Here is a 21,929-nt window from a genome sequence, read left to right on the forward strand (position 1 = left end):
TAAACAATCTCTCGCCCAGTTACGTAGAGTAATTATATTGAGATTTTTAAAAGGCATTCAAAGGATGATGTTTTTCTTTGGACTGTTTAAATGGAAAACATTAATGATACAATCATTGGTATTTAATCGAAACTACGTGCAAGGGTGGAAGACGCTTGAAGTACAGACAGGAAGGAAGAAGGACATTGTATGAAAAATTTCAAATGTTTAACATTTCTTATACTTGAAATTCAAGGCTTATAGACATAAAAAGAAAAAATCTCTCTTACTCTAGATGTATCTTTGATATCTTTTGACAGACAATTTGGAAGCCTGCCTTTTTGCAATTAACAAGCAGACAATATTAGAAAGGTTTTCTGAAGTTTGCATGTTGAACTCAGTATCAGACATGGGCTTGGACTCTCATAGCTATTTTGTGAAACTAGCCTATGGCCACTATCATTATCCTAATGCTTCTTGTCTGTTGCACTAATTTTTGTGGTTGGAGTCTTGGTGTATTCAGTTAGGGATCAGGAACAGAACTGAAAACTGAAAAACCAAGTAACATATCAATGGTCAAAATATTTTTCAATTCCAGATATTAAAATCAAATTACTATAACAATGACTAAAATTCTGTTCTGTCTTTTCCAATGCCTGTTAGTCTATAAAAACAGAGTTGAAACAGAAGTTTCTAATCCTGTGGCATGCAGTCTCAGAAATGGCATATTGTGCTCTCTGAAGTCTTCATGAAGTACCTTGCAATGATTTCCTGTGGTTTTTGAGTTACAAGGACTTCTTTGACAAGATTTAGTCAATACGTAAGGAGATACAGAGAAACACAATAAGATGAAAGACACAATTTTAAAGACCAATTGTGAGTTTGACAAATCTTGGATCCCATTTAGTGGAACTATGCTTCTGATCCCAGGAAAGCTCTGAAATACTAGTACCCAGTCAGGGATTAGAAAAGATAGACTCATTGTGTATTGAGAAGAACACGAGCAACAAAAACAACAACAAAGTCTGGTTTCATTAGAGTAGTAATTAAATGGTCTTCAGCACAGACAGAAACAAGAATACTACAGTCACGTTCTCTACATTAGGGTGTTACATCAGCTACTAACCTGCAAGCATGGAGAGGGCAGAAGTTGCACAAGACCACTCATAGAGGAAGGACAATCAAGGACCTATGGCTTGACTTTGATCAACACAAGCAGAGAGAAAGGGGACACACAAGGCAGATTCTGACATTTTGTGGAGTTAAAGAAGTGATCATCTATCTCTTGTTTGAAGGGAATGCAATGTGCAGCATTTGGCACTCTTCGCTGGTCCAGGCAAATGCACAGGCAGAAAAGTTTATAAGTTTTTTAGTAGAGGAGACATCCTAATGCTACATTCAGCTTTCTGAGGTACAGGTTTGAGCAGTTTTAAGTTAAAACCTGTCAGTTATTCTTTTTTCCTGCAAAAAAAGAGAAATAATATCTTTTTTATTATGTTCTTTATGGGATCCAATTTTAAAGTGGAATGAAAGAAGCAAGCAGGGTTGTAACTGAGAAAGTTGGAAAGGTAGGCTCCTTTTTAAAATGGCTCGTGTAATGTAATAGAAATCATGATAACAGGTTTTGAAGAGCTTCTTGTCCTGTAAAGACAATGTGAACTAATGAAATGATTTTTTGGCTTCTCTAGAGTAAGCACCTGAAAGTTACATTTTCTAAATATTAAAATAATGTTTCTTTAAAAAAGTATTTCTCACATTTTTTATTTTTTTATCAAAAAACAGAAGATGAAATAAGGATTTTTAGAAGGAGAAGGTATATTTGTAGAATTTTTTTTTTATTTTTTTCAGACATAATCTGATACTTAGTGCATGATAAACAGTAGTTGCTAACTGCATGGGAAAAGTATTTTCTTGAGTTACATCTTTAAATAATTTCTGATTGTTGCCACACACTATGTTTGTAAGCTCTAACAGGAGTGGGCAGATAATATAAAGTCTGATTCATCTCAAATAAAAGATTATTTTGCACTTATTATATCTGACTTCTGGAGTCATGCTTTACTGAATTACTACTTTTTTTTTATCTGTGTATATCAAGAGAAATATTTCAACACTGCATCATATTAAACACCAATTTATTGCTTGTGCAACTTCAGAGGGTTAATCTAATTTATTTCAGAGATTAATTTGGTCCTTAAGCGTTATTGATTCATTAACAAAAAAATATAATTAGAGACAAATAAAACAATCACAGACATATATTACTTTTGCTTGTTTAAACAATGAAGGCGAACAGCAAATTAGTATTAGAAAATATCTGATGGCTATAGTGAGACAAGAATAATTTACAAGCCCATATATATTGGATTTTACAGTGAAAAATAAGGAGCTCATAAATGTTACTCTTTGGCTCTGATTAAACTGTTATTCTTAACAAAAATAGAAAAATTCATAATGTGTTAAATTTTTATTCAAGACAATTCCATCACTTTTTCATCGCTGGCACTTTTTAAAAGTCAATAATGCTGTTTTTTTCTGTAAACTGTGTAGTGGTTTAAATACCAGCTAATTCAGGGAAGCCCTGTATGTCCATGTCCCACAGGCTGATGACAGCACACTCTTTTTAGGAGTGGGAACCCCTCCACTTCTAGTCTTCAGACAGCAAAGTTTCTCTCCCAGCTGCAATTTCGTCTAATATCACTTCTTTCTACATGGGCCATGGCTCTGACTGCTTGTACCTAACTTTTAAGGACTGTTGCACTAATGCAGTCCTATTTTTTCTGTTTTATGTTGTGGTCTGGTCCCTCTGAGGGACCATTGCCCACCATGAGGCAATAGCCTGGTGACATCTGGTGTTAATGGTGGAACGTCCTGGGGGGACAATGAGGGAGAGAGGGAGAATGAGAGGGAGGGATGAGGGACAATGAGAGGGAGGGATGTGAGACAACAGGACTTATTTAGTAGGCTGAAGGAAAGATGCATGTCTCAAGGAACAGAAGTGGTTAGGAAATGCAGGGCACTTATAGGTCAGAATATGATGACAGCCCCATCTTCCATTGTTAGTAATGGAGAAGGAGTTTTTCCCTGTTGTAGGCATGTGGCATTCCTGAGGCTGGAACTGTTTCACAGCACCTTCAGTTCAGCAGTAAACATCTCTGCTACTTGATACCTAGAAGCCTTTTCCCCAAGAACCATAAAAAGCCATCAGGCTATTGTACCCTTGGTCCCATTATTTGCTGGGTTGGTATACTACAGGAGATTATAACTTGCCAGAGGACAAACCTTTTGCTCTTGAAACTACTCTCTTGAGACAGAAGTATAAAAATCACTTCATACCTTCCTTAGACTGCCTTATAGAAATGTTTAATCTAACACTGGAAATGCATGCTGTGCAACTTCATCAATAGTAGAGAATCAGACTAAGATAAATGGCTGCTATTTTAGTTTGCCTATAGGGAAGTAAGTGCTGTAGGCACCAATGGGCTCTTCACCACGCTATGGTTCATGAATGCAAGGCCCACTGTGTAATGTAAGAGAAACCTGGGAAGATACGGCCAAACCACCAGAGGGGGTGGCTAGTTACATTTTGCAGACGAGATCATACTGCAGAAATGAGAGACCCAACCTAGAGAAATCTAAGGAGACCTGGGAAGGGAAAAGCTATTCAAAAACAAAAAAAAAAAAAACAAACCCAAAAGTTTTGCATAAGACAAGTGTGCTGGTTTAAGAGTTAACCAGCAGGGGAAATGAACTCAACTCAAAGGAGAGATTATAAGTCAGAATAACAATTTATTAAAATAATACAGTAAGTACAATTATACAAACAAACAATTGGTTTTAACCCACAAAACCCAAATGTATAACCCAGCACCCTGGGGCATGAACCAAGTGGTGTTCCTTGGGCCCCCCCTTGAGTCCAAAGTAAAGAGAGAGGGGAAAAACCTGCTGGTGGGAGAGCTGTTGCAGTCTGGTCAAAAGTGGTGATTGCAGTCCAGTGGAGGGTGTTGGTCTCAGGCTGGTTGAGAGCAGCGAGCTGCCGTCTTCCTCTGGATCCCACGAGTGGTAGAAAGGTTCTGAAACTCCAGGTTTATATATTCTCCAGTTCAGGCAGGAATGGTCAATCCTTCCCTCAGAGCGGGGAATTCCATAAAAGGAATGGTCAATCCTTCCCTCAGAGCAGGGAATTCCATAAAAGGGTATGAGGATGCTCAGAGTGGGGAATTCCATAAAAGGGTATGAGGACAGGAACATCCCCCAGGCATCCCCCCAGGCATCCCCCAGGCAGCCCCCCCCTCCCCCCCCCGACAACAGTTTCTGGGAAATGGCATGGAGGGCCATAGAATACACAGTTTTGGGCTATACCCATCCAGTGGTGAATCGGTCCCAGCTGCTCTAACTAGGACAACAAGGAAGTATCACACAATTACTCTTCCTACTGTCTCAGGAAATTTGACTAAATTTCAGCTGATTAAATTTTAAAGTTCTTCTGCCATGCTGAAGAAGGTTAGTCTAGAGATATATGACACAGCTGTGCACGAAGAGTTGTGTAAAATAGACAGCGAAGTTAAAAATGTTGCCAAAATTGCAGTGTCTTACAGGAAATCCCATCAGAGTATCAGGATTCAAGCTATCTCAGAAAATACAGATATTGCAGAAAGGTTCTGGAGAAATCCAACATATTTGCACACTTTTTACAGAGAACGGAACACAGACCAATATCTAGTAAAAGGACTTTAGGGACTTGGGGAGCTGCTACTAAACAACTGACTTTATTACTAAAGACACATAGATGGCATTGACTGCAGCAGTGCCATGAAGGAACTTCTCCCACTTGCATATAAAATCAATTTTCCCGGTACTACAGTTACAAACTGCTCTTTGTATTTCTTATGTTACAATGCTCTCTGCGTTCTCCCTTGTCATTCCCACCATCGTTATGCATATCTTCTGTGATTCCTGTCAGTTGGCCTTCTGACTCTCAGCTTACTCCATTTTCAAAACTGAGAGGTAAATGGATCTTCTTTTTCCTCGTTTTGTTTCTCCTACTGACTCTTCTGCTTAACTGGAAATACTATTTTAAAATGAATGTGTGCAAAAATACATTGCAAAGTTAGAAATGCTCTTCCAAGTAAAAGGGGGCATTCTCAGGGAAATATAATGGACCTCCAGTAAACTACTTGTTTTTTTTCAACTACTATGTTCTACCATAGAAACAAACCACGTTACAAAAATGTTTTTGCTTATTTTAAAACTGCAGTGAGATCCCTGGATCCATTAGAGACTAAGTATGAATCTGTAAGCATTTAATAACATAGTCACTCATAAGTAAGCTAACAGAAGATGTGACATAACAGTTTGTATTTTGAATCCATTATGATGGCTTAACATACAGTTTTAGTCATTTTCTTTAAGGAAATGTTACTTACCATGCACAATTATTATGTCTCAAATCTTAGGAGGCTCCAGTGCTTCCTTGTAGTTCAGGAAAGATGAAACTATGTTCTTATATAGCACATTCTCAAATCTGATGACAGAAAAGTTAGTAGAGTGGAAAGTATGGATAGCAACAGAGACAGTGATCTGGATCACTTATGAAGGTGAAGGTGTGTGTTATAGGTTATAAATCTGAGAGGTGAATTTTTCTTTCCCTGCTTCACTGTAAGAAAAAATGGAGTTGGAATGGGAAGGGGGAAGGGGAGGTTATTAACTTTACAAAAGGTATAGCCAGCTGAGCTGCATTCCTAGCTAATGGCCCACTCGAAGGCTGGAGTAAGGGCGGAAAGGAGTTTGAGATTTTGGGGGTAGCTGGCCGCTCTTAGGGAGGAGAGGGCAGACGGCTAAGTTCTCTCACCAGGACGGAGACAGGGACTGTGTCCGGGCATTTCTGGAGGAAAAGCCTGGGAGCCAGTCTTTCTGGTTCTTTTGTCCTGGTGAGGCCTGACCACCGGCCTTGCACCACCACTGCCTCGCCACTCCAGCCGGGACCTCTTGGGTTTTTCCTCAGAGAGGTCTGTGCTTGCTGGGAGAGAAGGGGAGAGTCTTGGAACACCGTCATCTCAGAACAACAGTGAGTCCCATTGAGGGCGGACTGCTTTTTTTCCTTCTGCCCTTCTCCCACTGGGGGGAAGGGTCTCCGTTTTCCTTTCGGCTTCTCCTGTGATCCGAGACCACCCCCCAGACCCCCTCCTTGCGTGGTGACCACCAGAGCCCAACAGCGGCCCCCCTGCAGGCCACGATTAGGACTGTGCTAAAGTACAGAGAAGTATTCATTCAGACTTTTTTTGTTTGTTTGGTTTGGTTTGGGTTTTTTTTGTTGTTTTTTTTTTTTTTTCTGAAGGGGACTTTTGGGTACAGGACTACTGTCTAGTTTTTTTTGTATTCTGTTACTGTTTTTGCCAACATCCATATATCTTTTAATAAAGGGTTGTTATTTCTTCTGGTTTTTCCACACTTCCTCGATTAAAGTCCCTTAATTTTGAATTTACAATTGCTGAGAGAGAGAAGTTTGGTTTATCTCATATCTCATCCTCTTTAGCAAACATTCCAGTCCCTTCAGACTGAGACAGTGTATTTGTAACATAATTGTATAGAAAATCATATACAAAATTATGCCCTGTAGTTGATTGAGAGTGCAAGGCATAAAATGAGAGTGTACAGAAACACAGTAGTGGTTGAAACATGTATCACTGTACTGATGTTTCACAAAGGATGTTATTGGAAAATGAGCAATGAGTTGTTGCTTGTTTTCTTGATGCTTGTTTTCTGAAATAAGTGCTGTAAACACAACTTACAGAGATTTTTAACAAGCTCAAAGAACTTATTGTATCTGACAGGTGAAGACACGACTTGATCGCAGCATGCAAGTAACTCAACAGAGATGATATTTTTGAAGGCCAAGTATTTATTTAATCTAGTAGAGAATGCCCTAACAAGTACAGAGCAAGATAAATATGCAACTAAAAGGTGTAAGATTTTTAATAGTTAATCATTAAGACAATGCTCAATCAAATCAGAGAATTAACCAGAGGAGTTCAGATCCTGATGCTGGCTCTAAAGCATCTCTGCTGGGACTAAAGCAATTCTGTGTCAAGAACTCCACAGAAGCCTCAGTAAGGAGTATGATACGGGAGAAATAAACTTTTTTCTGCCATTTGACTATATTCAAATCCTTTGAGAGAAAGCTTCAGCTTATGCAGTTTCATGCTGGCTTAAATATCATCATCATCATGGCCAGTCTTTTTGAACGAAGATTTGGGAAAGGTCTCTACCCACATTTGTTACAAGCGTGTTGGTGATACAGGGCTTTGCAAATGTGGGTAAGGCCTTTGAGCCTGTGCAATGGATTTTTTAGGTGAGACACAGTGTGCGCTGAACTGAGCCCACCCTTTAATCCTGAGGTTCATCTGCCGGGGTCAAGCGAGCTTGGACGGTGGCAGCGAGGTCCTCAGGACGTAGGTTTGTTTAGAGTGACCTTCTCTTAGACGGACGACCTTACAGGGCTGAATGAGCTCAATCTGCCCCGGGTTTAGAGTTGTCCTTCTCTTCTGTGTGTTCCAGGGCTCCCTTCTCAACTCCCACGATGGCACTGTCCGCACAGGCAAAGCTCCCATTCTCTCGCTCCTTTTTGCGCCCGGGGCTGGGCCCAGCGCTCGGGGCCGGACCGCATGTAAGGGGGGTACTTTTGAATTAGATGATCAATGGAGCATAGAGGCGTGAGAAAGGAATCATATTAGGATGTGAAACCAGCTAGAGTATGGTACAATGTAACTTCATGGCAAAAGCTAATTGTAACGTCCATTGTGCTTTTTAGCAAGTCAGCTTGATATGTCCTATTATCAGAGCTGAGTTCTTCCTTGGTTTTGCTACATACTGCAAGATAGATACATCTACCCTTGAAACACAATGGTAGAGGTCATACATAGGGGTGAGAAAGATGATGATGGGAGGAAGACTATGTGGGCAGGGGTCGCTCACCCCTTGCCCTACGAGTAGGGCATGTGCAAACTGTTGCCATTAGGTAATGATTAGGTGGTGTTTGGCTGCCATTCAGGCATCACCTTATACTGCGTACTGGCCCTACATAGTGTAATGTGGAACTGATAAAAATGGGGTGTCGGGACTGCTGAGTTGAGCGATACTCATCCTACCACCGAGACTGTGTTGCTCCGTGGGGACGCCCACTAAGCACGGGCACCGACCAGCTGCTGCAGGTCCTGACAGCCCTGGCCTGTCTGTGTGGGTAAGCACAGTTTTTTGATAGGAAGCAACTGAGAGAACAAACTTTTTAAATACCCTTTTAGTGTTCCTTTAATTCCCCTTTTATGTTTATAGTATTTTTCCTTTAATTTCCCTTTTTATTAACCAATATCGTGTTATCCATAATATTGTGTTAAAATCCTTTTTTGGTATCCCTTTTCACTAGTTAATACTGTATTAAATGCTGTTCGTAGTATTTGTTTTAATGCCACCTGATAAAGTAGTTATTTTGTATCCTTTCTTTTAGTTTTTAATTCCTCTTGCTAAGTTTATTATTACTATTATTATTCTCACTGTAATAAAAGAGATTTTGTGTGTTTGAATATTTCTGGCACTTGTCTTTATTCCGGACATGTATCCAAACGAACTGTTACACCGCGCCACTGCGCACGCACCCAGGGGCGGCCTGGGGCAGCGTCGCTGCAAAGCATGCGTTCTGGGGGTAGCCTGGGCCCGCACCGCTGCGAAGCACACGTTCCAGGGGCGGCCCGGGGCCACGCCACCGTGAAGCACGCGTTCCGGGGGCGGCCTGGGCCCGCACCGCCACAAAGCACACATTCCGGGGGCGGCCTGGGTCGGCTTAAATATAAGCATATAATGAATAAATCCACTCTAAATACATGCGAAAACATTAATTACTATGACTAAAACTCAATTATATATGCAAAGCAATAATGTCAAAAGGGAATCATAGATTGTGTTGGGTTGGAAGAGGTCATCTAGTTCAACCTCTCTGCAATGAGCAGGGATCTATTCACTATCTCTTTAGAGAGGCAACAAGCTACTCAAATGAACCTGTCTGTCCAAACATGAGTAGCTGTGGAGATATAAGCACAGAATTGACATGAAACATTCAAATTAGATGATATTTTGAACTTTTTTCCCCTTTAGACATTTTGGAGGAACAAAGCCTACAGCTATGAGATATTTCATGAACTGTGTGGATAAGGAATTACCACGAGTATGACAGACTGCTGATGGGGTGATAGGTTATCAGGCGGAGGATGACCCTTAGTGCCACAATGACCCAGGTGGAAGAAGGACTGATACTAACTTGTCATGTGTTCTGTTCTGCCTTTGCACAAGACCAACAGTCTTTGTAATCTCCCAGTTACTCTCAGTATCTCATTTACATATCAAATGGCTGTCCACCACACCACTTATGGAAGTTACAGAATATTTGACTACAGTCTCACCTCCTTTACTCCCAAAAGTATAAATTGGCATTTGAAATCCTCTAGGGCAGAGGATGAGAATACAAGCACCTTGCAGACCAGACAATGGGCTTGCTCCTCTGTCCTCCCCAAAGTAGGGACACCTCTTCAGTAAGATTTGTGCCTCCGTGTTGGAGTATAGTCGGGAACACTTGTACACATACTAGGGAACAGTGCTGTACTTATATTGTGCAGGTCTAGTGAATGTATCACTGGCAATATGAAAGAATCTATAATTTGTTGCTCCAATAAACTGTGGTTTATTTGGTGAATCTCTGTTTGTGTAAGTTCCTTTTGAACTCAACCAGACTTATAGTCCTATAACGGTTAATTGCACTATTTGTGAATCTGCTCATGCAAATTCTTATTGAACTCCACCAGAGTTATGGCACTGAATTGATTTTAATCAGAAATGAGGCCTGCCCACACCTCGCCCCTCTGATCTCTCAGGACTAGCTGGAAAGCAATGCAGTGTATTTTAAGCCAAAGTTAATGCAACATATATACATGTAGGAAGGGGTGACAACATTTTTGAAAAAAAATGTGGAAAGATTTTTTGTCACTTCTGAAACAAAATTTTAGAAATTTTAATTGATAAGCATCACTATATATATATGGATTGCTTTAAAACAGAAAAATAAAAGTTTGTGTGTTTGCTCTGCTATTGGTATGAGAACTTTCAAAGAAAAAAGGTTTCTAAGAAAAGCAAGAAGAAAGTTGGGTTTGGTTCTATAACCCTGATGCTGCATATATAATACATTTAAATAAGTATATACCAGTAAATAAAGCTTTTATATTAATTCAACTGAAGATCCATTTCAAAGTCTTGTCACAGACATCCTGGACAATTCCTATATAGATTCAGGTCTTGACATAGAAAAATCCACAAAACCAACTAATGTAATAACAGGCTTATTAAAACACCAATTAGCCAGTTAGCAGTCAATTAATGTTAGATTGAAGGACACTGAGAAAAATCAACAGAACCTTAAAGTACACCACTAGGTTTAGGAACATGCCTAAATCTACCCTTGATGTGCAAATTATTCAGGTGGATGCCTAATTCCAATGAGGTGCATGGAATCTGATCACATGACTGTATACTTTGTTGCACATCATCTTTTTAACAACATCATTACAGGTAGCACTTTATTATTAAAGATCTCTCTTTTTATACTTATCAACAGTCAAAACAGCTGTTCTTTTTCCTCTGTTCAGCCACTTTCTCTCAGCTAACCTATAATCCTTCAATTTATGGATGCCAGGATTTAACATAGATACCACAATTTGAGAATTTTTCAATCCACAGTAAATATTTTCCTCCTTGCCTCTCCCTCAAAAACCAACACATGAATTAACTGACCAACTTCACACAGTGTGACTATAATCACAAAAGGATGCTACCTTGCTACCAAAAGGAGAAATGGGGGAAATCTGCTCAATACCATCATTGCATGTATTCCTTTTAATTGAATTTTTCTATTTGAATCAATTTCCTAGCCACACCCCTACAGACAAATGCCTAGAAGAAAAATGCACAACTTCTACCTGCTAAGAGCTGAGAAGAGATGCATAACTCAGCCTTCATTTTATTTTTTCTATTAGACTGTGAGATAAATCTTGTGTGTAAGTCTTTCAAATGTTGAGACAATGGAAGACTTTTTCTAGGGCTTGGCATAGTAACAAACCAAGCTTACAAAGTGTTTTTGGCCACCCTTGTAGACTCATTCATGAGAACAGATGTTGAATTAGTCCTCAGATTGGGTCATTGGTTATAGTTTACTGTCTTGTTTTTAAGACAATGTCTTAAATGCCTGGGAAGTGGGACCTCCAATTGAATAGAAAGCCCTCCCCCCGAATTATGCAAATTTGATATGAGACTTTCGAGCAAAAGTGTAGAAATGAATAACAGTTCACTAAAAACAGAGAACAAAACAGAACAAAACTACAACCAAACAATAACAAAGAAAAATGGCAGGTTCCCTCCACGGCATGGCAGGCAGCAGGAAAACCAGTGTGGGGCAGCAGGCAGAGAAAACATGCAGCAACTCTGGATGCTATGGTTCAGGCAGGTGCTGCAGTCTTGACTGGTGGAAACTGCTGCTCTGGAGCTGGCAGTGGGCAAGGTCCGTGAGAGTGGCAGGGCTCACCGACTCCAGACGCTGCAGCACTGGTGAGCAGGTGCCGCGGTCTTGATCAGCAGCCAACAGCTGCTGCTTCTGAATCGGCAGTGGGCAGGGGGACGGCACAGGCTCTGTGCAGCAAAGGATGGCAGGCAGTGGGGTAGGGGGCTCTGGTGAGAGACAACACATCTCTGGTGGGTGCGGCTCCAGAGTGGTGCGGGATGCGCAAAACAGGTCCCCCCGCAGCTGCTGGCGGTTTCCCAACAGCAGTCCAGGTCAGAAAGAGTGAAGGCGGATCTGCCCACTTTTTATTCTTCCCACTTCTCGTGGGACCCTTCCCCCGTGTCTGCTCCTCTCCCTCTCCATGGCTAGTTCCCTGCTGGTGGCACATGCTGCTATCGGTGAGCACCCCCAAAAAACCCATGGCACCATGGGGAAATTCAACAAGAGAACCTAAACTACAACACTTACATGATGTATAACATGGTCTATCAGCATGTTTGAAGACCCAAACAAGGTCAAAGCTACTTCACATAGTGAGGTCAGTACTTGAAACTTCTGAATACTGGAAAAGCAGCAGCAGCCAGACATAGTGAGAGCAAACCATATCTCATGCCCAATGGGAGTGGGTTTAAAAGATCTTTCAGATCTTTGCTCTCTCTCACTGGTCAGTATCAATGACAAGGGTTCAATTATGGTGTGTTTGGGCAAACATTTTCAAAGGACAGGCATAAAGTAGAAGAATGCTTTCACTTTCACAATACTTTCATCCTTCTACTGTTCATCACCAATCTGAAGTGGGAGCAGATGGAAACTGCAGAAACTGTCTTAAAAAGAAAAACCACGAGAGTAGAAAATACACCTAATAATTAAAACTAAGAGGATAGATACCATACATTGAATGTCAAGATCCTCAAGAAAGCTGAACCAATCTAACTTCTCAGTATTGTTAGAAGAAAAGTTCTGATCCCTCTTTCTTTAAGTGATGATTTGAATTTTTTTGTTGGTGTTCTTTTGTTGTTTGGGGTTCTTTTTCCTCTGTAGTTCAAGTAGTCTTAAGAGATAATGCAAAGGATGGGGATAGGATGCTAGGGTCAAAGATACTGTAAGTCCTAGGATGTGACACACAAAGCCTCAAGCTTGCCTGATGCCTTGGGAAACCATCATCAGAAAAGGGTCTTGAGTCTTGAGACCCAAATTCTGTAGTCTACAAGAACTTAGGGGTTTTTTCCAGTATTGTGTTTTCTGTATGCAGACCGATTCCTTACCAAGATGTAAGGACTGTAACACTTTCTAAGTAGGCTATATTAATTTCTCTGTCCACGTTTCAATTCATGTAGATGATGTCTTAGTTAATCCTTTTCACAGAGCTCAAGCAGCAGACGTAATGCATAGCAGAGATTTCATTACATCAGAAGTAGCTACAAGTAATGCCAAGGATTACCTGTGTTTAATGAAGTGGTGCAGAACACACTTTATTAAAGTGTCTGTCCTCACTGTGTTTGCTTCTTCTGTTGTTGGGGGGGGGGGCATGTTGGTTGCTGTTGTTGTGGGGTTGGGGTATTTTTTAAAACATAGAAAAAAGGGAACATGAATTAAGGTAAAAAAAGGGTCACCAAGAACTAAAGTACTCTGCATACTTGTAATTTTAGTAACAACATTTGCTCATGTGATATACAGGAAGACAGGTTAGAACACAGATGCAGGAATCAGGAAAGTTGGAATTTTGATGATCCAGTTCTATGGGGTTTATATGGCACCTGTCTTCAGTAAGGAGGCGCATAGACCTAACATCCTAGAGGTAAATAGTGGTTCTCCAGTTTCTCCTCTGACATGGATCAAGCTCTCCTCATAGAACCAACTCCTCATGGAATATCTCAAGTTGAAAGGGACCCACCCATAAGAACCATTATGTTCAACTCCCTCCCCCTCACGGTAGTACCTAAAAATAAATTATATGACTTAAAAGTGTCCCCCAGACTTCTTGATCATGTGTACTCAACAGCTAGGAAATTGCCTTACAGAAGCATAACACCAGTTTTTGCTTCCTGAATGAGATGTAATATAGTAACTGTTCGTGTCAGAAATTCATTAAAGTCTCATAGGTTATGAGTTGCTTCTAGTCAGGGCAAACTGAACATGTCACACTAGTTCATTCTTTATGAATAAGACCACAAGATAGGCAAGCCTCAAAATCAATTCTGTACTGTGGCTGTGCACTTTTGGTTATTTTTGGGTTCCTAATGTTTGCACAGTGTTCTTTACACTAAAAATGCTACAAAATATTAGTTAAGTAGATAAAATACCTTTCCTAATGTATATTCCCTAGTTTCCTTACTAATTGCAGAAACTACTCAGAAGAAGGCAGTTCAGAAAAACACAACATTATACACAAATGGTATTTCACAAAGAACATTATACAGACAAGCACCCAGAGTTTCTTAACATGACTCAGTTGCTGTCCAGTAAAAGAAAAAAAAACACTTTTAAATAAAGTCTTGAAACATAGAAGTGAATAATATGACTTTGCAAATACAATCACTGTAGTAAGTAGGCAGAGGAATGTGTGCTATTGCTATATGATTTATTAACAAACCTTTGACATGCAGGAAAATCTCTCACAAAGCAAGTATGGAAATTATTTCAGTATTGCTTCTTCTTACTTCAGTGAAAAAGCTGGCACAACTCCCAAATGGTGCTGGTTTCCATTTTGTGTTTTCTGGGCACTTCTGAGGTTGCTGATCTAGAAGCCAGAACTGAATGTCCCAGAGAACAGATCAAGAAGCCAACCTGGTCAGTCTGTCTCCCAACTATTTGCTGATCTTGTTAAACTATTTGCACTAATAATCTCTTTTCAGTAGATATGGATAAATCCACTTCTACAGGTTTTTTGTTACCTAAAGTAAGCTGTCATCTTCCAACAGGAAATTAATTTAGATCAAATTGTATATTACCTGACCTTATGCTACTTTTCTACCTTGTCCACAGAGAACAAGACGTTTCCACATTCAGATTTGCAAGGTAATGTTTTGACAGGTAGTTTGGTTCTTTCTAGCAGCACTTCTGCTGAAGTTAAGTCACAGATCATCTTCTTAACTTCATAAAACACCAGAAGCTTAATCTTCTCATGCAATAAAAACCACAAGTATGGAAGTGCATGCAACAACCAAATCAAGTTAAAAAATATGCAAAACACTTTCAAAAATGCCATGTCACCTCAAGAAAGAACAATGATTTTGTTTCCACTCCACAGATGGAAAGAAAGAGAGAACAATTCTCTGGAGAGCAATAAAAAGAGAGTGAGGTTTTTCCTTAGCTGCCAAATAAATTTTAGGAGGTTGTAAAGGAGGGTGACATGTATTCATTTGCTGTGGTGTTAGCATATGGCAGGAGAAATTCTATCCTTAATTCTGTCTCCCCTGTACCCAGGTCGGCACTCAAATCCACTGTGACCTCTCCTTCTCCCTTCACCACTTTCTACTTCATCTTATCAAGCTCCTGTCATTCCTTCCTTTGTTCCTCTGACTCTTTCAAAGTCCCACTTGCCTTAGCTAACCTCATTAGTGGCCAGGCCAGGGATGTAAAATCTTTTTCCCTGCTCTGCTGCTTGCATTTCGAGAACCACAAGACAAGGCAACTCCCCACAGATCTCATCAGTGAGACACAATGCATAAGGGAGACAACTCACCTATCTAACTCTTCACCTCCATCTTCTTTCACAGCTATAGGATCTCAGGAAACTCACACTACCCACTGCTGATAAACCCTTATTCTGGCTGCCATCCAGGGTCAACTATACTGTGGTAGAGTAGGAGTGTCTCTCTTTCCCTATGAATACCAGTATAGCTCAGTTGAGAACTCACAAATATAATTGAAGAGCACTATGTAGCGTACTGGATGGATTTTCTGAAGTAAGCTGGGTTCATCAGACCTGTCACTGAAACGCAAAGCAATGCTTGCTACACAGTCCTCACTGAAAGTGAAAAGTAAGCTATTTTTCCTGGGTTTTCATTTCAGCATCAGAGCTCAAGATAGCCAGCCCTAGATGCAACTAATTCAGTACACATTCACTTGTGTGAATTGCTCTCAATTACGGCATAAATTATATTTCATCTGTCTATACCAGAAATCTTACAGTGGAAATAAACTGATAAATATGATGGCTGATAAATATTGGCTGATGAGTTAGGCTTCTCAGCAAATCTTCTATCTTCAACAGTTTTCTAAAAACCTTAGTAACATCACTCTACATCTAGAATTGTGCAACAATATTATATAGCTGTCTAATTCAAGCAATTCACTAAGTAATTGGTAAATGTTCATTTCCACTGTGGTCAGACACCTGTTTTATTGTGCACTGCTGGTACCGCTATTATGCTCTTCCACCTTGAATCCCCTAAAACACTTTGCATTTGTGGATCTGTTTATTCTTTTAGTCCAGTTTTGGAAATCAGGAATGCTTTTTGAAAAGCTCCCAGAGCTAAGTCATAACATAATGTTATAGGCTATAAATCCCAGGAGTGGAATTTTTCTTCCCCTGCTCCGCTGTGGGAAGGATGGAGACGGGGGTCTGCATGGGTGCATCTGGAGAAAAGGCCTAGAGGCCTGTGTTTCTGGCTTCCTGCCCTGGTGAAGCAGGATCACTGGTCTTGGCTGGCTTTGCACACTGCCTCGTGACTCCAGCCAGAGCCTACCATGTTTTCATCGGAGAGCTCTGTGCCCACTGAGGGAGAGAGAAGAGGAGCCTTGAGACACCGTCATCTGGGAACAACAGTGAGTTCCGTTGGGGGTGGACTGTTTTCCTTTCCCCCTTTCTTCCACTGGGGGAAGGGTCCCCATTCTCTTTTCGGCTCCTCCCGCGACCCGAGACACCCCCCAGGCCCCCCTCCCGTGCAGTGACCGCCAGAGCCCGACAGCGCCCCCTGCAGGGCAACACCAGCACTGCAGGCTCTGCACCTCCAGCGATCCAACAGCGCCCCCTGCCGGCCGGGATTGGAACTGCGCTGAAGGACAGAGAAGTATTCCGACTTTTTCTTTTGTTTGAAGGGAACTTCTGGGTACAGGACTATTGTCTAGTTGTTTTATGTTCTGTTACTGTTCTTGCCAACATACATATATCTTTTAATAAATATTTCTTCTTATTTTCCACACTTCCTTGATTAAAGCCCCTTAATTTTGAATTTACAATTGCTGAGAGAGAAGAGTTTGGTCTGTCTCATAACTCATCCTCTTTAACAAACATTCCAGTCTTTTCAAACTGAGACACATAACCAGTTGGAGAAACAGCACAGTCAGGCATTGCAGTTTTTCTTAGGTTTACAGATTTCTATTAGAGTATCTTTTCAGAAGATTTTTAAGAAAATTTAATGTTTTCATTATGATTACCTAATATATTTTTCTTATTTTTAAGACAACTACACAAAATTTGCTGTCTTCTAGTCCTTTATATTGCCTGCCTCTCACAGAAAAGTAGCAGACTATGAAGACCTACAAGGCAGTTTACAAAAGCACTTGTTTTGGGTTCCAAACAGAAGACTGTAGTCATCTGCTTCTAGCTTTACTCTTTTGCCTACTCTCCCAAAGCACTGATTTGTAAGTGGAATAAATGTGAAAAGAAAATAACAAACGTTGGGGAAAGGAAAAAGATTTTGAGAAAGGAAAATAATTTTCAGAAGAAGAGGTACTGTCTTTGTAGGGATCAACAGCAAAACCAGGCTTTAAAATGATTTAAGACAGAACAGCTGATCTCACTGTGGACCTGTCCTGGTTCCAGTCAGGACAGGCTTAATTTCTGCAGAAGCCAGGAGGACACAGCCAGGAGCAGCTGGGTATTGGGGTTTTTTTTTGGGGGGGGGAGGGGGAAGATGGGAGTAGTTTCCATGTGAATCGGTTTTTTTCTCATACCCTCTGTCATTAGTATTTTTGATGTTACTGTACATTTTCTTATTTCATTGCTGTTTCCAGTAAACTGTTCTTATCTCAACCCGAGATCTTTGCCTTTTGTGCCTGCACTACTTCTCTCCAGCCCCATGAAGGGGGAGGGGGAAGCAGGAGGAATGAGTGGCATATGATTTGGAGTGGGAACACTAAATTGGGGAATACCATTCCTAAACCACGACATACACGTAAAATAAAATGGAAGTTTTACTTCAACGAGGCCTTGAATTATACTTTTTCTTGGTGTGGGATATATTTAGCAATGACACTTAGAAGACAGCCTTTTTTTTGGCTTAGATATGTAATAGGTGGTGTTCCTCTATTCCAAGCAGCTTAGGAATGTGACAATCTCATTTATTTTCTATCTGAGAAGCTGACAGACAAGTTCCTGTGTTCCACTTCTTGCTCTGGTTTACAACCTCAGTGACAGTCAGCTATTTCCCTACATTCTCAGGTAAGTTTCATTGCTACAAAAATATTCAGGATGACCCTCAAGTATGCATAGTAGAGGCCCTGGCTAGCTTCTTCTCTAACATATTTTTTTAAGTTATTTACTTTTTCGTTGCACAGTGATTTTGTGCTGTACTTTCTCAGAGAAGTACCATCTTGTCCCATTTATTTACTGCAGCAGAAGTTCCAGCTTTCCGCTTTTTATCTCTCACAGTGCTGCATCTTTCCCAGCTACAGGGAATAACATTTCCTCTTACTCTGACGAGGTAGCATCCAATGATAAGAAAAAAACCTGGTTTATACTCTTTAACTATCTTATTTATTCTTAGGTGCTTTAACAGAATAGTGCCTCTCCCTCCAGACTCACATCTCAAAATATCATACCCTCCTCCAGCCTATTCTCAGTCCCACAGAAATATCCTTTTACTTGTTCGGTTCCTGCCCATCACTAACTAAGGAGTGGGAAGAACCACATACAGAGTGGGAAGAACCTGGAAACTTCTCCAAATTACAGAATTATTTCAAAACTAGCAATTATTATCAACAGTAGAAGGGACGGTAACAGTACTGTAGAGGATTATCCTTCATCAGTGTTGAAAAAGATTTGTACCTGTTTGAACTGACTGCAAAGACATAATCAGCAACTTTGTAATCTGAAGATAATTTGTTAAAAAATAAACAATAGCTAAATTAATTTATTGCTGTTACATTCTATGTTCAAAAACTATGCCATGGAGCCCATCATCACAGCAGAGCTAGACTGCAGCCGCAGAAAGGTGTGCTTATGTGCCTGTGTGATTCCAGTTTCAGCTGATCACTACAAAGCTCTTCTGAAGTGGGGAACAAAAAGAAATAATCAACAAGGACAGTACTCTGAGTGAAGTCTGTTAAAGTTAGTTGTATTAACCACAACTTTGCATATACTTCTAATTTTTTTTATATATTTACTTCCTCTAGTTTTTAATACCTATAGTTTTCATATGCAGGCAATATGAGAAAACTCATTTAACCAACTGGTAGGTACAGTGAAATTGATTAGCCACAAAGTTGTCTTAGTCGTTCAGAAGACATTGTTGTTATTTCAAGTTAAGTAAAACAGTTTCAGATACAGAACAGCTGACTTTGACCTCTTAAGTTATGCACACTGATTGTATATAGTTCATCCAGTTACTGACTACCAGGCTATTTTGTCAACATCAATGAAAGAGAAGAAATTCATTAGATTTAACATGATGATATACAAAGGTAGTTGAGCTCTGGGGATGGCATACAGGACTTAGCTCTCTTCTGACTCAAAATTTGGAAAGGGATTTTAACTAGGGACTTTCTTTACTTCTTTGCTATCAGTTCACTCTGAGCAAGCTGGTTTTGAATAATAGTTGGATAGGTGAAGTTTCATATGTTACTAAATCTACAAAAATATTCTACTCTACTCTTAAGCAGAGATGCCACCAGATTCAGAGGTTATGCTAAAGAAATAGGGTTTTTTCCCAACTTTCCTTGCTTTGAGGGAGGGAACTCAAAAGTAAATCACCTTATCTTTGTTATTAGAAAGCATTAGAAACTGTAATTTTTCCTTAAATAATGCCCTGGTCATGAAAAGTAAAAGTATACTTTGGGGTCTGAAGGCACTTTCTGCTTCAGCTTCCACAAAACCAGAAGGCGCTAAAGAACTATATTCTTAATCACTTTGCTCTTTCTAGGAATGCCTTCAGTGTAAATGGAGAAAAATAGAGTGATTAAAAAAAGACCTTCTAATTTGTTCACATTACAGTTCTTGAGGGATTCTTTTTAACTTTGTGATGGCCCAAAAGACAAAGAAGACCTGAATCCCTCTTGTAACTTCTTGTCATGGATATCACACAAACAAAAATGTATTATTTCTAGCCTAGACAATTAAAATAACAAAGGATGGTACTTGTGAAGAAAAAGCTTGGGGAGGAAAAAATCAGATATGGCTTGAAAAAGTCTTTGAATAAAAGGACTTGTGTCAACAAATCTGAAATACATTAACAGCCTTGTTAGAGATTGTCCCAGTTCAAGGGCCAAAGGTCTAAATCTTAACCCACAATGAAGTTACTTATTAATTCAGATGCAAATCTGTATACGATAGTGCTTTTATTACTTTCTCAACAACACGTCTGCAGACAGCAACTAAAAACCTCTTTATGACATAGCAATGACTGCAACCACTAAATAACCTTGAACTCCCTTTTTTCCCTTCAACTTATAAAGGTAAGAAAGATTAACAAAAGTAGCTATAGTAAGAATCACAAACACAGTCACATGAGGGTATCTGGTAATGACCCAAGTCAGTCCTGAAATCAACCCATTCACATATTTTTAGCTATTCTCTCTGATGAAACAGCATAGTTGCTGACACCTTACTGATCTCTTTCAACAAAATGTCATCAAACCACTACCACTGAAGATATTGCAAATAAATGGGGTTATTCAGTGGATGTAAATGCAATGTATCGGGAACTGCCCCTTCACAGAAGTTCTGAAAGTGAGGACTTTCTTCCACAGGGATAGAAATGAGAAATTATGAAAGCTGTAAAAGACAAACAGTAAAGTCCATTTACTGCCTTAAAGTGTTTTCTGTGTTAGACTGGCAATTGTGGGGGAGCTGCTAACTATGTGGCTATACAATACAACTGATTTATTAATAGGAAACTGCTAACCTTCTGATCAAAATTAGAGGCAACGGCTAAAGCATCTATTACCAGTTAAAAAACGTTCCACTAATCTAGTTTCATCAAAAAGCTATGCTGGCACTAAAAACTTTGTATATAAATCTAGGAGTACAAAGGAAAAATTACATAAGCTACCATACATGATATACAGTGGGCTTTTCCTTGACTACTATGATTCTCTTAAAGTTTGGGCTCCCTCTTTCTAGTCTAACATAGAGCTGAAAGTCCGTAGCAGTAACAGCAGACTAACTAAAGATAAGTCATTGTTTTCTAGTTTCAATTTAAAACATTGAAATAAATTTTTTTTTAATTTTTTAAAAATTGGAATCTGTCTGTCACCTTATGTACATATTTATAGGACAGGTAGATTGAATAAATGTACATATTAAAGGAGACAGACGAGTATACACATTTCAATAAAGTGGGAAAAAGACTTGCCATGATCCCTTGACCCAAAATAATATTGCTTTCACAAACAGCTGAAAAGAACTACATTTTGGATAAAAGTTGCTTTCAAACTGTACAATGAATCTCTTAAAAACCCCCATAGTTATAACAACCTCATCCTGGAACTAAACAAGATGGAGAGGAAACAGATAGGAAACAGCACCAACAGTCCATTTATTTCAACAATGCAATTGTTCATTATTAAAAAGAATGTAATTGTAACACTGAATGGTCAGTGTCTGTATCTCTTTTTTCCTGTTTCAGGACACAATACATTTCTGTTGGAGACAATGAATTATGCATTGAATACAAGTGAGTTCTCACAAGCTGTGGCTAAGTTCCTTCCATTCTCATTGTTGAAAGTTTATCCTCTAATAAGTAATTTCCAAGACAACTAGCAATAGGAAGAATTAATGAACGAATGCATTAATAAATGTTTTCTATTGCAGGGCTCACTGGGAATTCTTTGTAATATTTGTAAGGAGTTCGTAAACATTCATTAGTCACATAAAAATTCCCAAATTTGCTTTTTCCAAACATACTCTTCTGTCCCCTTTTGAAATATCAAACCAGACAACTAAACATTAGAATGTAACAGAGCCAATGGCCCTGTATGTACTTACCATGTACCACATGCTTGGCCATTTGGGATCATTGAAATAAGTGGATTGGGTACCACCAGCTTTATAATCCCTCTTTATCCGTCTTTTAACCACCTGCTGTTGTATCCACTCCACCTGCCAACCAGGAAAACATATGGAAAGTGTTAGGGTTCCATGGAGATTATCAAGAAATGTGTGAAATCTTGGGATGTTTCCCATTATCAT

General features: G+C 39.7%; 1 protein-coding gene across 2 annotated transcripts in view; it reads right to left on the reverse strand.

Moving 5' to 3' along the window:
* Window positions 1-21,929, reverse strand: part of PCSK5 (proprotein convertase subtilisin/kexin type 5) — a 261,077-nt gene that overhangs the window by 190,499 nt on the left and 48,649 nt on the right. For both annotated transcript variants that reach the window (XM_027729025.2, XM_027729030.2), the window contains exon 3: window positions 21,726-21,839. In XM_027729025.2, coding sequence (XP_027584826.1) covers window positions 21,726-21,839 — 114 coding nt within the window. The remainder of the gene's footprint in view (window positions 1-21,725; window positions 21,840-21,929) is intronic.

Source organism: Pipra filicauda, unplaced genomic scaffold (genome assembly GCF_003945595.2).
Source record: "Pipra filicauda isolate LSUMZ 115617 unplaced genomic scaffold, ASM394559v2 scaffold37_size4185640_pilon, whole genome shotgun sequence".
Lineage (NCBI taxonomy): Eukaryota > Metazoa > Chordata > Aves > Passeriformes > Pipridae > Pipra > Pipra filicauda.